At 49.4% G+C, this 15,081-nt stretch overlaps 1 protein-coding gene across 1 annotated transcript in view; it reads right to left on the bottom strand.

Moving 5' to 3' along the window:
• The window catches only part of Ttc39c (tetratricopeptide repeat domain 39C), a 90,450-nt gene that overhangs the window by 9,987 nt on the left and 65,382 nt on the right, over positions 1-15,081 (bottom strand). The window contains exons 7-8 of the mRNA XM_059246228.1: positions 6,447-6,540; positions 4,039-4,146 (exon numbers count right to left, since the gene is read on the bottom strand). Coding sequence (XP_059102211.1) covers positions 4,039-4,146; positions 6,447-6,540 — 202 coding nt within the window. The remainder of the gene's footprint in view (positions 1-4,038; positions 4,147-6,446; positions 6,541-15,081) is intronic.

Here is a 15,081-nt window from a genome sequence, read left to right as displayed (position 1 = left end):
CTCCTCCTCCCCTTCTTTAGCTCTCCAGCTGGTTTTGCTAAGACCCTGTCCTCCCCTGAGCCTGGAGCACACTGATCCGGGTAGGTGGGTTGGCTGGCAAACTCCAGGGATCGACCTGGCTCCGCCTCCCCGGTGTGCCCTGCTGCACCCAGCACAGTCAAAAGGTGGGTGCTGGGGACCAGACACACTGATGCAGATGGCACTTAAGTGACTGAGTAATCTCCCTAACTAACCCAAGACACTCTTACAGGGTCAAATGACGTGACAGTCGGATGAAAATGCACTCCCATGGGCTCATAAACGTGCATGCTCTGTCCCCAGTCGATGAACTGTGTGGAAGGATTAGGTGTGGTCTTATTGGAGGAGGTGCCCTCCAGGCCCAGTCTCTGCTCTGCGTCTCTGTCTGTGTCCCTCCCTCCCTGCCCTCCCCATCCCCCATCCCTGCTGCCCATGGATAAGGATGTAGAACTCTCAGCTACTTCTCAGCCCCACGCCTGCCTGCACCATGCTTCCCTCCATGATAACCACAGGCTATCATATCATATCATGATAACCACAGGCTAACCCTCTGAAACGGTAAGCAAGCCTCTCAATTAAATGCTTTTTGGGGGGTAAGAGTTTCCATCATCATGATGTCTCTCCACAGCAAAAGGACAGTGGCTAAGACACATGATGAGAGATAGAGAAAGGTCCTGCTTAATCTAAGCCACATATAAAATACACAACATCAATGCCACAGACTCCAAAGAACACATTCCAACCCTCCAGCCTTCCTCGTACTTCACAGTTGGAGATAGCAGTTTTGAGGTTTCAAAAGCCCACCACTGTCTGAAAACAGGAGGGACCTGTACTTAAGGATGAGACCTAGACAGAACTTGGCACAGCTACTCTTCCACTAAGACTGCTATAGCATCCCTAAGTAACGTTCTTCTCTGGTAGCATAATTCTTAAGTAGTTTTAACCTTTCAGAAACACTGCAGGAATAGCAGAGGATCAGATCCAGCCATTCTGTTTCCAGATGTTCTCAAGAAACTGAAAGCAAGGGAATAGACTGACGTCTGTCCACCAGTGTTCTCAGTGAACACACTGGCGACCGACCCTCAGAGGAAGCAGCGCACACCAATGTCCACTGGAGGATGAATGCGTGAACAAGACGGGACAGGTATACAACATGCACTGGGAGACTATGCGGCCTTAAAAATAAAGAAAATACTGGGATGTGCCGCAATATGGATCAGCCTTTAACACATTTTGATAAATGAAATAAACCAGACACAAAAGATCAATACGTTGTGCTCACATGTGGCACAGGGTAGTTATAGTTAATTCAGGGACGGAATGTAGAAAAGTCGTGGCCACGTGCTGGAGGAGGAAGAGATGTCAGTGTTTAGACTTCCACTGTGGACCCGTCGGGGAGTCCTGGGGATGGACGACAGTGGCGTGGAAGCAGCTCCCAAGTACAATGAAAAATGCCCCAAACGGTAGGACCAATGCTATGTGGTTTTCATCACCAGAAAGCAGTAAGACAGGGAACTAAAGCCTGAGTGCTGGACACCGTCCCTTTTGGCCACCACACACTTTGCTTTGTGGCCAACTCCAACACAAGCCTGCGAGGCACCTCCCGACTGTGGGACCAGCTGCTGCTCACCTGCCCCATGGGGTTGTTCGCACCTGCTCCTCCAAACGTCCCCTGTGGAGACAAAGCTGAGGGCTTTTCTTCCACTCAACTACAACTAGACATTTGGATGTCCCCAAATATTTGGGATGTAAGTGTTTGATCATATAGCTATCTCATACATTAATTTCTTGTATGCCCCCTCAAAAAAAACCCCAAAAAACAAAAAAAAAAAAACAGCTGCCCACCACTGACCGCAAGACCCAGCCACACCTACTGACCACTGGCACCCTTCCAGGCTGCAACTGGGGATCACTTACTTCTCAAAGTGTTGGACAAGCAAATGCTTACCAATAAGCAGCTCCTATTTTTATCTAAGATGCTGGCAAACTGTATAAGATAACCCTTTAAGCATGAGATATAGTATACCAACCCACACGTCAGAAACAATCAACACCGAACCAAAGGCATGGGAAAGGGACGCCCTGCAGAAATTGCACAGGGCACAGACGTGATCCACTTTGTCCCGACTGCTCTCTGATGTGATTTTAGAGGGATTTTTTGAGACAGGGTTTCTCTGTGTAGCTTTGGTGCCTTTCCTGGATCTTGCTCTGTAGACCAGGCTGGTCTCGAACTCACAGAGATCCACCTGGCTCTGCTTCCTGGCTCTGCTTCCCGAGTGCTGGGATTAAAGGCATGCACCACCACTGCCTGGCCCTTTAGAGGGATTTTTAAGACAGCCAGGACCAATGCAGGACCAACACAGCCTGACCAATGCAGACCCTGTCTTGTTTTAGTTGGATGAATTAAGGGGATGGAATTGAAAGGGGAAGACGTCTCACTAAAGCCAAATGTTCAAAGGAATAAGGGGATGTTTACAGTACTGTTTGGGGTACTCAGTGGTACCTGGATGTAGTTCAGGGGGAGAGCACAGTTTAACTAAACACATGCAAGGTCCTCAGTTCGATTCCCAGCACCAAGACAAATATTCATGTTACTCCTGAATTTTAAGCAGAAGAATCACTTCTGAGGTTGCCTATGGAGGGCAGACCTGAAGACCTTCACAAAGGGTTGCTCCAAGGCAGGAGATGCACAGTTCCACTTCTCTGGTCTCCAGTTCTGCACCTCTACAATCCCAAACCAGGGCATTCTGTGACTCACAGACAGACAACAGCTTTGTCCACCAGGTGGCAGCACAATGCTATCTATGTCGTCCAAGAGCTTCCAAAAGCAAAAGGCACACCACGCACACAGTCATGCTTGTTGTGATGGTCCACAGCATGAGGGTGGCCTGCGCTCTGTGACAACACCCTGTGAACAGGATTCGCTGACACGTAAAACGGGGCTGGAGCAAACTCAAGCTCCATGAACTCCTTAAGCAGAGCGCCAACTAGAAACTCCTTGCACAATGAAAAAGACATGTCCGATTCTGAAAAATATTTTAAAATCCTAATAGATAAAAACATAGCAAAGGAAAAGAAAGGGGAAGTGGGGGCTTGGGAGGAGAAACACTTCTCAGGAAAGCATTTCTAAAGCTTAGCAGTCCCAGATGGGAGTGTGGGATGACTGGATCGGCCCTGGATGTCTTGGAATCCAGCTGGGTCTCTGGGCATTTCTGCCCCCTTTACTTGGTTACAGCAAAGAACAGGACTGGCCTGCAGGTAGAGACATGCTCGGTAGCCTCTTAGGAGTTAATCCAGTTGTGAAGGTTGAGGCCTTGGCTAAGGGAGCACCCCCCCCAGGAAGGTGGGAGCACCCCTCAGGAAGGTGGGAGCACCCCCAGGAAGCACCTTAAGATAATGTACTTTTCTTTCCCAGAATCCTCACCCCCTTGTCTAGTCCCTAAGCACTAAGAGGAAGGTTCAGCAGGTCTCCTCACTCAGAAAAGCTGTAATCACCCCTTTCCTTCACTTGTGTCAATTTCCTCTGGATGCTTGAGAGCCTGGGTGAGCTCTCACACTCCGGCACTCCGGGCTTCCTTCCTTTTGTTCCCCACCCCGGCTCCCCGTGGCTGCCTGTCACTGAGTCCAACCTCTATGTCAACTTCTCTAGGCATCCTGGCTTTTTTCCTTCTCTCCTCCACCCTCCTGGGCAGCTGGCAGAGTTCCAACTTGCCCACCCTAGGGGTTTTTTTTTCTTTTCAATTTGAATAAATTATCTTGGAAGTTTGTTTGTCTCTATTCTTAAATCCTTTTACTAAGACACTAAGAATCCCAGGAAGGGACCCAGATTTTCCTGGTATCATACGGTGGCTCCACCAGGTCTCCCCAAGATTTCCCTTAACATTTTGTTCCTACTTTTAAACTCCTTAATCAGACAGGGAAAGAAGAAGCCATGCCTGCACATACCTGAGCTTCCTCCTCCTCCAACCCCACTGGCCAGGACTGGGGCGTGGACTGGCCACACAGACAGGACTCACTCACCCGCAGTCAAATAGGCGTAATAGCACTGCGACCATCTGGACTCATTTTTCAGCCTCTCGAAGGAGTCAAATGCATCCTTGAAGTTGAGTTCAATCATGCTGCACCAGCCTGCAAAAGAAGCACCGTTAGCGCGCTCCCGAGTCAGTGAGCAAGGTACACCACTCCATGGTAAAGATGCAGTGCAGTGCCCCAAGGCGCCAGGTTAGTGCATCACTCTACCTCAACGAGTTAGAACAACACCCTGGGGTAGTGAGCACAGTACACCATCCTGAAGCAGGGAACTCCACCGCCCACAGTTAAGCTATGAACCTCTAATTGCATTGACTGAACCCCTTCTCTGTGAGTGTTCTTGGAAGTGCTTCAAACTGAACTTAAAAAAATTCAAGGAATTATTGTTTCCCTTAAACACCTTCAATGTAAAGTCTGAGACAACCCATGGGGAAGTACGGAGGAGGATGGTGTGCTGTCTAGACAGATTCCAACCTGCTTGCTGTCACAGGGAGAGTAATGCATGTGCAGCAGAGGCAGGGAGGGCAGTGTAGAGGCAACTTGGCCAGAACAGACACTTAGCAACTGCCATCAAACAGCACTCGTTAGGAGAAAGCATCGGTGCGCATGCTCAACCCACGTGAGAGGCCAGTGCAAGCTGGCAAGCCGTGAGGCCCTTTCCACCCTCCCGGGCATGCTGGTGCTGAGGACAGTTCATCTCGCCTCCATCCAGCCCCAGCCTGCATTCTGGTAGACAGCAGCAGTTGATTCCCAGTTGCTAACTGCCTCCCACACTCAGGCACAGCGTCTGCACGCCAGCCTGTGCAGAGTACGTGCACAAGTGGTTCATGGTGTCCCGGGGTTAGACTGGGGACATCAACAGGCTCGTGACTTTCTCAGGCCCACAGATGGAAGGACTGTGGGTGGGGGTCCATCACTGGTTCCTCCAATACACTACTGCCACTATGAAAAGAAATGGATAAGCCAGGGACCTAACACTGACCCCAACAACCTGGGAGGGCAGTGTTTATTTGGCTTATTGGTCCCAATCACAGTCCATCACTGAACTTACAGACAGGAACTGGAGCAGAGGCCATGAAGGAACACCCACTGGCTTCTCATCCTTTGCTCAGTTGCTTTCTTATGCCACCTGAGACCACCTGTCGTGGGGTGGCATCGGTGGAGCCCTCCCACATCAGTCATTAATCAAGAAAATGCCCACAGACCTGCCCACAAGCCATCTGATGGAAGCCTTTTGTCAACTGAAGTTCCTCCTTCCCAGATGACCCTGGCTTGGGTCAAGTTAAACAAAAACAAACAAACAAAAATCTAAGTGGAACACAGGGTCCCCCCATTGGCAGGAAGTGGCTCAGAGGCTTCAATAACTTATGTAAGGTCTCAAGGACGGATGGCTAGAGCTGGGGTGCTGCTTTCTCCTGGGCACTACACTTCAAGAGCCTTGAACTTTAATGTGCACCAGAGAAGGGCACCACAGTCAATCCGCCCCACATTGTCCACTGTTCCCAAATTAAAAATGGCAGCAAGGAGCAGCGAGTACCAGCGAGACAAGCTTTAGTGTGTGCTCGGGTGACAGCACACAGGGTAATCCTCATCACACAGAGCGGCGTCTTCCCAGGAAGACGGAACTGGAGCAGGGAGCAGCTTGAGCACAAGGGTGGGCAGATGCCTCAGAGTTACCCTCTCACACAGACACGTTGGATTCTCAGAGTCACCCTCTCACACAGACACGCTGGATTCTCAGAGTCACCCTCTCACACAGACACGCTGGATTCTCAGAGTCACCCTCTCACACAGACACGCTGGATTCTCAGAGTCACCCTCTCACACAGACACGCTGGATTCTCAGAGTTACCCTCTCACACAGACACACTGGATTCTCAGAGTTACCCTCTCACACAGACAGACACACTGGATTCTCAGAGTTACCCTCTCACACAGACACACTGGATTCTCAGAGTTACCCTCTCACACAGACAGACACACTGGATTCTCAGAGTTACCCTCTCACACAGACAGACACACTGGATTCTCACAGTCACCCTCTCACACAGACAGACACGCTGGATTCTCAGAGTTACCCTCACACACACAGACAGACACGTTGGATTCTCATAGTTACCGCTGTCATATAGACAGACACGTTGGATTCTCATAGTTACCGCTGTCATATAGACAGACATGTTGGATTCTCATAGTTACCACTCTCATACAGACAGACATGTTGGATTCTCATAGTTACCAATTTCATACAGACAGACATGTTGGATTCTCATAGTTACCGATTTCATACAGACAGACATGTTGGATTCTCATAGTTACCGCTCTTATACAGACAGACATGTTGGATTCTCATAGTTACCGCTCTCATACAGACAGACATGTTGGAGTCTCATAGTTACCGATTTCATACAGACAGACATGCTGGATCTCCCTCTGATCTACGGCGAGTTCCAGAGCAGTGTGGAAGGAAGTCAAGGCACTGTTGATTTGACACTAAGAGAAAAGAAAAGCAGGGTGACTGGCTGTGACCTGGCATTAGCATCACCATCATAAATCAAAAGTCAGCTTCTTCCTGAGTTGTGATTTTAAACAGACCAAGCGCAGTACAGGAGAACCGTTTAAAGATTGTTAAAAAAAAAAAAATACCAATTTGCCTAACAGAAAGGTGAAATTAACCTAAGCACAGAAAACTCTCTTTTAAAACTTTCTTTCATTTATTTTTGGGTGTGCACCCACACGACAGAGCCAGCACATATGTGGAGGTCAGAAGACTACTGTGGGAGTCAGTGCTCACCTTCCACCATGAGGATGGTCCTGGGGACTGAACTCGAGTCCTCAGGCTTGGCAGCAAGTTCCTTTACCCTAAAGCCATCCCCTTTTTCTTTTCCTTTTTGTTTTTTTTGATGCAGTGTGCAGTGCAATAATGCTTTTAATAAAACACTGATTGGCCAGTAGCCAGGCAGGAAGTATAGGCGGGATAAGAGACAAGGAGAATTCTGGGAAGAACTCTGGAAGGCTGAGTCAGGAGATGCCAGCCCGCCGTCCAGGGAGCAGCATGTAATGGCACACAGGTAAAGCCATAGAAAACGTGGTAACATATAGATTAACAGAAATGGGCTGAGTTTAAGTGTAAGAGCTAGTCAGTAGTTAGCCTGAGCTAATGGCCGAGCAGTTTTAATTAATATAAACCTGTGTCTGATTATTTTATAAAAGACTGAGGGACTGTGGGTGAGAGATTTGTCCCAACCGCCGGCCAGGCAAGACACAGAAAAACTTTCAGCTACAACAGGGCTCCACTCTGTGGCCCACACTGGCTTCAATCCCATGATCCTCTTACCTCAGTGGCACTTCTCAAGCAGCTGAGGGTGCAGGTGTACCACACAGCCTGGTTTAGGAGGTGACTTTTCCAGTGAGGGCTCATCTCCTCCCCCACCCTTCCCCCCACACCATTCTCTCTCCACGTGTGTATGTAGATTTTGTTGTATTATAATTATTTGCAGGTCTAGTTCTTTGTTAACAGATATATTCACCAGGCACAAGGACCATATTCTGTCCTCTGGATACTCAGTCCTGGTCCAGAAGGAACCCCCACCAGCGTGGAGGGATGCACAACGCCACTCCCATGAAGCCTTGTGCTGTCCAGCCTCTGCTCCACCCCACAGTGGACGGTTTGCTTCTAAACTGAAAGCTGGTGCCTACTTGCTTCTGGTCACTTGGTCTCCTCTCCCAACACTCCAGAAACGCTCTGAGGTTCCAGATTCCATTTGCAGGGTCATCTACCCACTGAGGTCAGAACCCAACAGCCCCCAGATGTCAGCTTAAGTTGTGTCTGGTGACACCTGTAGCTCTCCCCTCCCCCAGTCTGCTGTTCCACTTTCTGTGGTCCCAGTGGCCTGTGGTCAACTGCGGTCTGAAAACAGAACACAGTGCAGGAAGATGCTCTGGAAGAACAAGAGACCGCGTTCCTGGGACGTTTACTCCAGGGTACGGTTGTGCCTGTTCTGTTTTCAATGTCGTGCTCTGCCTCATCTACACAGTACACTGTGGCCGCAGGAAGCATGCATAGGAAAAGCCTGTATCTCTCTGGGGTTTCAGTCCTCACTGAGGGTCTTGGAAAACATGTTCCAATGGAAGGAACCACTGTCCATCTGATTTTTCTTTCCATTAAAATTTTTTCCTCAAGAAATTTTTTTTCATTTTCCATTAAACATTTTTCCTCAAGAACTCTCAAAAAGCATCAACTGAATCAGAAAAGGTCCAGGCTCCTTAAATAAGCATTGAGATGTGTACAAGCATCTAACACTAAAGGCTCCACACCCAGTGAGACCACACAGCCTGGGGGTGGTGTCCCTGCACCCAGTGAGACCACATGCCTGCCCTGTGGGTGGTGGCCCTGCACCCAGGTAGACCACATAGCCTGGAGGTGGTGGCCCTGCACCCAGGGAGACCACGCGCCTACCCTGTGGGTGGTGGCCCTGCACCCAGTGAGACCACGTGCCCGCACTGTGGGTGGTGGCTCTGCACCCAGGGAGACCACATGCCTGCCCTGTGGGTGGTGGCCCTGCACCCAGGGAGACCACATGCCTGCCCTGTGGGTGGTGGCCCTGCACCCAGTGAGACCACATGCCTCCACTGTGGGTGGTGGCCCTGCACATTCCTTCCTTGCTGCGGCTGGACTGAGGGGCTCTCCTGCCCTGCACTGGCAGGGCTGTGACTTCTTTCCCAGCCTCCTCCTCCTCTGTGTCTGCTCTGTTGCTGCTCACATGCTTCCTTAAGAGGCCAGGCAGGCAGGGGCAGCAGGAAGACTCCTGCAGGAAGAGGATCTGCAGAAGGCCTCAGGGTCACTGAGGCCAGGATGAGGCAGAGAGGATGAGGCAGAGAGGATGAGGCAGAGGTGATCTTCAGGGCAGCCTGTGACTCAGGAACTTTGCGGCCTGAATTCACCAAAGCTGTGGCCTGACAGATAACTGCCCTGGTGAGACATGCCACTCTGTTGTCTAAAGACTCAAACTTCAACCTTCAAACCTTCAACAAAGAGACTTTTCACCTGCTCTCTCCTCCTGTACCCGAATGGCACACCTGGCATTGGACAGGGCCTCACATGGGGGAAATCAGGCGCTTACACTTACACAGACCAGACACAGACACCAAACTGTGAAAAAATCAACCTGTCACAAAGATGTGTACAAGTAAGTGTGCAGGGGAGTGTGCCGGGGAGTGCAGGCCCCAAGACACTCTTTATGACTGTCTCCAACTGTCCCTCAGGATCTCTCCTCAGCTCTTTCCAGGCATCCTCTCCTCATTCCCTATGCAAACTTCTTTGCACAGAGCCACAGCATCGGGGTCAGCTCTGCTTCGTGCTTCTCTGGTCGCCAAGTTAAGGGCACTCGGCATTCACACATAGGACACTGATTTCTGAGTGGCCACCGTGACCGAGGGGTCTCCAGCTGTGTGCTCACCCACAACGGTACAGTGCAAAGTTCACCAGCCTTCAGGGGACAGAAAGGCGCCCACCAGCAACTGGGTCTGGCTCTAGGTAACAGTCAAAGTAAGACTCTGATGTCAAGAAAGGAAGATGGAGGTCAGAAATAACATTGGCGCCACACGATAGCTCTTGGCAGTTCCCAAACCTCTCTACTTTCAAAGAAGGTAAAGAAACTTGGTCAGAGAACCAGTATTCAAATTCTGACCTGATTACCTCCAGAGTAAGCATTCTGGAGGGACTGTGCACGCAGATTAGATTAAATGAAGAATCCTGAGATCAGGGAGACTGTCATTTGCACCCTTAGGAGCGGAGGTGCAGAAATTGGAAGGGTGTGGCCACAAATCCAGGAACGCTGGCAACCTCGGGATATAGAAGAGTCAAGGAACAGAATGTTCCTGGAGCCTCAGAGAGGGAGACCATGCACATGCCTACTTTTGTTTAGCCTGGTGTGGGAGAACACACAATGTGGAAGATGCTTCCAATGAACAGTTTGTAAATCAATGTAGCACTGCACAGACTGTGGCCCTCCAGATCCCTGGGCAGCCAAGGAGGCAGAAGAAGGGATCCGTGTGTTAAGCTGGACAGGGGGACACACAGTTCCCTGGAGTAGACAATGTCCTTAAAAGAACTGTGTAACACAGGAAGAATCCTTCAGACAACACTGGCTACTGGTCTTCACGACTCTGTTTCGAATGCCTACCCAGATCACTCAGTGCACAAGAAAGATGGCTGCAGTTATGTCGAGCTGATCTCCATGCTCAGGGAAAGGGTCTGAGACATCTGGACTGCAGATGTAGGGACAAATTTCTAGTAATCTGCAGCCACATGGTCTGCACCAGTCTGTTACACAGACTTGAGAAACAAAGGCCGTTCGTTTCTGTAAGAGTTACAAGTGTGAAGAATGTGTCCCCTCTTTCTCGTATGAGAAAGGACTTGAAAATACTAACGGGGTGGGGCATGCTTAAAGACATGATCCCAAGAGTCAGCATTACTGCCGTCAACTCTAACTACCCGATGGCTCCTTGAGGAATCTGCTTATAAACAGAAAGATATCACCCTTTGTGCCAAAATAATTTAAAACAAGAAAATAATCTCTGGTGGGTTTTATGATTAATTAAATACCTACCATAGCACAGAGATGAGATTCACAGCTAAATTTTAAAATAAATCGTAACATATCATTGGGCCTGGAGAATACATAGAAACAGGCTGGTGTGGCAACCTCAGTGCTCCGACTCAGACCCACACCATCTGTCTTCATTAAGGAGTTCCTTATTTTCATCCTCCTGTACAGTGTTGGCCTAAATGTGTCTGTGCACCACGTGTGGTGTTGGACCCTCTGAATCCAGTTACATATGGTTGTAAGCCACCACGTGGGTGCTGAGGACCAAACCCAGGTCCTCTCCAAGAGCAGTAAGTATAGGGTAAAGAGGAAAGAAGCCTGACCTTGACCTGATCTGAGACCTGGGTCAAGGGAAAAACACCCTGCCCCTGAAGCTTTCCCCAGAATCAGGCTACAAAACCCACCAATCCCAAGCCACCCTGGAAAGCTCTGCCCCTGAAGAAACTCTATATAAGCTCTGTGCCCTGTTCGGTTTGCTGCTGCTTCTCACCTTAGAGGCAGCCACCCCCCTAGATTCTTCCTTCCCAGTGAATGTCTTGGGTTAGGTTTGTTGTGCAGTGTGACACTTTCGTTGGAGCAGAACTCTATCACTTTGCCGGAGAAACTTTCGCCCACCAGAGCAGAGCTGTTATGCTCTGGGGGACCTAAACAGAGCTGTGACAACTTCGCTGGGGAACTCTGCCCCACTGGGGCCGGATTGTTACCCCTGCACTGGGGGAACCTTCCCGGAGCAGGGCTGTAACACTTCCAGCTGGAGCAGAGCCGCTGAGCTCACGGTGACTTTGTGGTATTCCTACCAGGATACTTTTCCATCTGAGTTCCATTACAGTAACTACTCTTAACTACTAAACTGTCCTCTCTAGCCGGACACTGGCTTTTGTCTGGCAAATTATACATTAACAAATTATGTCAAAAAAAAAAAAAAAAAAAAAAACATTTGCTGAGGGTATAGCCCATGGAAGTGTACGCTTGCCATGCACGAAAACCTGGCTTCTACCCACAGCTATGGTGGTGCATATCTGTAATGCACCGGAAGGCAGAGGCAAGAGAACCCTAAATTCAAGGTCATCCTCAGTTATACAGGGAGTTCCAGGCCAGCCTGGACTACATATGATCACATCTTATAAAAACAAAACCAATAACAACAAAGCTCGTGAGACATGTATTGGAAGCCTTCACGAGCAAATACAAAACAAGCAAGCAAGCAAGAAGCAAACAACATGGGCTGCCGAACCTGTTCTCCAAGACAGTCATGAACAAAATGAGTGCAAGGCTTTGCCAAGCTAAGTGGAGTACAGCCATTACCAAACAGAAATCAGAGTAACCGGCTGGCAGCCACTGCGCTGTGACTCTGGACGGAGCATGCTTTTCCAGATATTCAAGCCTCTGCCCTCTTCCTAGTGCTGTGTTCCCAGGCATTTCCTTAGCTAGTCTGCAAAGGCTCCAGACTTAAACAGCTTGATCTTGTCTCTGTCACTGCTATGCTCTCAGGTGGGGTTTCATAGCTCAGTCTTGAAATGCTAGGCAAGGGATCTACCATCGAGCTATTTCTTTGATCTCAAGTTCTCTTCCCATGGTTCTCCCTCGGCTCTTCCATGGAGACATTCAGGTGTTAGGACAATGTCTGTGTTAGTCTGTTCACTGGCTAGAAGCATCAGCTGAAATGTGAAGAACCAGCAAAGCCCAGGGCTCAGTCCTCATCCTGACTTTGATGATGACGTTACCAAGCTGCATGGACAGAGATGGGTTGTTGCAGGGGTTCTATCTATGCCGTTTTTTACCAAAAGAGGAAATATATTTTCAATTTTTAATTTGTTAATACTTTCTTTGGGCTTTGAAAAAAATCCAGACTGGGCAGTCTTGCATGAAAAAAAAAATGGCTAATTCAGGAAACACTAGGGAGAGATCTCCTGAGGCTGAGTGATGAGTAGCTTTTTTTCAATAAGCCCTAATAGTTTACAATATAGCATTTAAAAATTCAGCTGGGTGTGGTCGTGAATACCTTGAATCGCAGCTCTTGGGAGGCACAGACAGGTGGATCTCTGTGAGTTCAAGGCTAGCTTGACCTCCACAGTGAGTTACAGGCCAGCCACCAAGCCTGGCTCTGACTGTAGTTTGTAAGTATATGTATGTATGTAGCTGTGTCTGTGTATGGTATGTGCATGTGTGCAGGCGTGGCAGACACCAGAGGAAGGCAGCAGACTGCCAGCGCTGGAACTAGGGGCCGCTGTGAGAACCAAGTCCTCTGAGCAGTGCCGCCTCTTAGCCACCGAGCTGACTCCGACAAGAATCTAGGTTTTAAACTTCAAGTGTTTCATATGGGTCACAGAGACAGGTGTGCTAAGAACAAACTATAAGGAAAGAAAGGTAAGGGGAGAGGTCATTAGGAAACTACTGTAGCCACGAGGAGACAGAGAGCAGTCAAGTTCCTCCGAAATTCTACATAAGGAAGTCACTACCCTGTGCAAACAGTGTTAGGACAGGGAAGAGACTAGGCAGATATAGAGGGGACGTGGCGCCCGCAGCTAGTTCCGCAGAGCAGGACACCCGTGCTGTTACTGCTGATTACACAGGCCTCTGCTCCAGGGACGTTCCGGAGTCACCAAGTGCTTGTGAGGTCTCTAGACATTCTGACATAAGGACTCCTGAAGCCCCATCTAAAAGCGATGGTTCACGAGACATGGGTCTCCAGCCAATAGTTACAGACAACACTGCTGTCTGGCAGCATGTGAATGCACAGTAGTTATTTCTGCAAGAATTCGCAGCTGCTGCCTATGTTCTTTTGCATCCTGCCACGTTCTCGAATGAAGCTGAGCTGTTGAGAGGAACAGGGACGTTACCGCACATTCAGAGGTGACTGACAGGTATGACATCCATCCACCTGTGGGTAACATTACTTCACAGCTGGTGCCATGTTCTCTAGCATCATAAAAGTCACCACGACGCCCCACCCTGTGCCCAGACAGATGGCAAACACTCCTCAGTGCATCAGTGAGATGATGCTGAGGCCATGTGCCCTTAGGAGGCTGAGCCACTGAAATCAGTAACTTTACTGACCTTGATCTCCAACCTCCCCCAAATCCTGGGCCCTATTCTCCCCGCCCCCCCCCCCCCCCCCCCCCCCGTCCCCCATGATCCCTGCCCATCCACTTGTCTCTGTCCTTTGATTTTCTGTCATGATTGACCCTGCCACATATTCCTACTGCTTCTTGTAGACAGGGGCTTTTCCTATTTTTGTGACACTCCCTCAGCAGGCCTATGATGTCAAAGGCACTAGGTACTGGAACACAGCTGGATAATGGTTACAGCAGTCAGTTCTTCGTTCTCTACAGTGAGTATAAACCCCTTGGAAAAGAAGTCATTTGGTGGTATTTCGTTTGTGATCTAACCAATAAAGCTTGCCTGAAGATCAGAGTGCGGAGCTAAGCCACTAGGTAACCACAGAGGCCAGGCAGTGGTGGCCCACACCTTTGATCCTAGCACTTGGGATCTCATGCCTTTAATCCCAGCACTCGGGAGGTGGAGACAGGAAGTGATATGGCTGAGCAGAGAAGGGAATATAAGGCAGGAGGAGACAGGAGCTCAGTCTTTTTGGGGGAGGAGTTGGTGAGGTGAGAGGTGGCTGTGGCTTGTTCCTTTGTTTCTCTGATCTTTCAGCATTTATCTAGATATCTGGCCCTGTGTTTTTATTAAGACCAATTAGAATTTGGGCTACAAAGCCATCAAATCCTCCACTAATAAACGCGGACCTGGAGTGGGCATCTTTTACTGGATTCCCTTGCTCTCTCAACAGTGAAGCATGTGATGTGGGAACCATGTGACAGGAACTGCTTCTTCCTGGGACTCACAACTCAGTTGAAGTGGGAGAGGGACACGGATGAGTCCAGATGACACACCAAGTACTCAGTGCTCTTGCTCACCCGTGTGACACTCCTGAAGCCTGGCAGTAACAGGAACTGCCTTCTTTATAGAGGCAAGCACATGGGAATGCAAGTGGGGACCAGGAGCCAGCAAGAGGCTCAGCAAGTAAGAGCACTCGCCTGGCAGGCTTGGTGATGCAGGTTTGATCCCACATCATGGTGGAAGGAGAGAACCAGGTCTATAAAGGTATCCCTGACCTCCACCTGCATGCTATGCACACACACACACACACACACACACACACACACACACACACACATTCTCTCTCTCTCTCTCTCTCTCTCTCTCTCTCTCTCCTCTCTCTCTCTCTCTCTCTCTCTCTCTCTAACAACAGCAACACCAGCAATAATACTTTTTAAAAATCTAGGCAAGGCCCAAAAGTGGAAGAGTATTAGGTACTGAACCCAGAGCCTGTGCATTCTAGCCAGACACCATCCCACTGAGCCACACCACCCCCGGCCCACAAGTCCTTATGGAGATAATCCCAGTCAACATTTTCTCCACT

Source organism: Peromyscus eremicus, chromosome 19, assembly GCF_949786415.1.
Source record: "Peromyscus eremicus chromosome 19, PerEre_H2_v1, whole genome shotgun sequence".
NCBI lineage: Eukaryota > Metazoa > Chordata > Mammalia > Rodentia > Cricetidae > Peromyscus > Peromyscus eremicus.
This window is presented reverse-complemented; position numbering and strand designations above follow the sequence as displayed.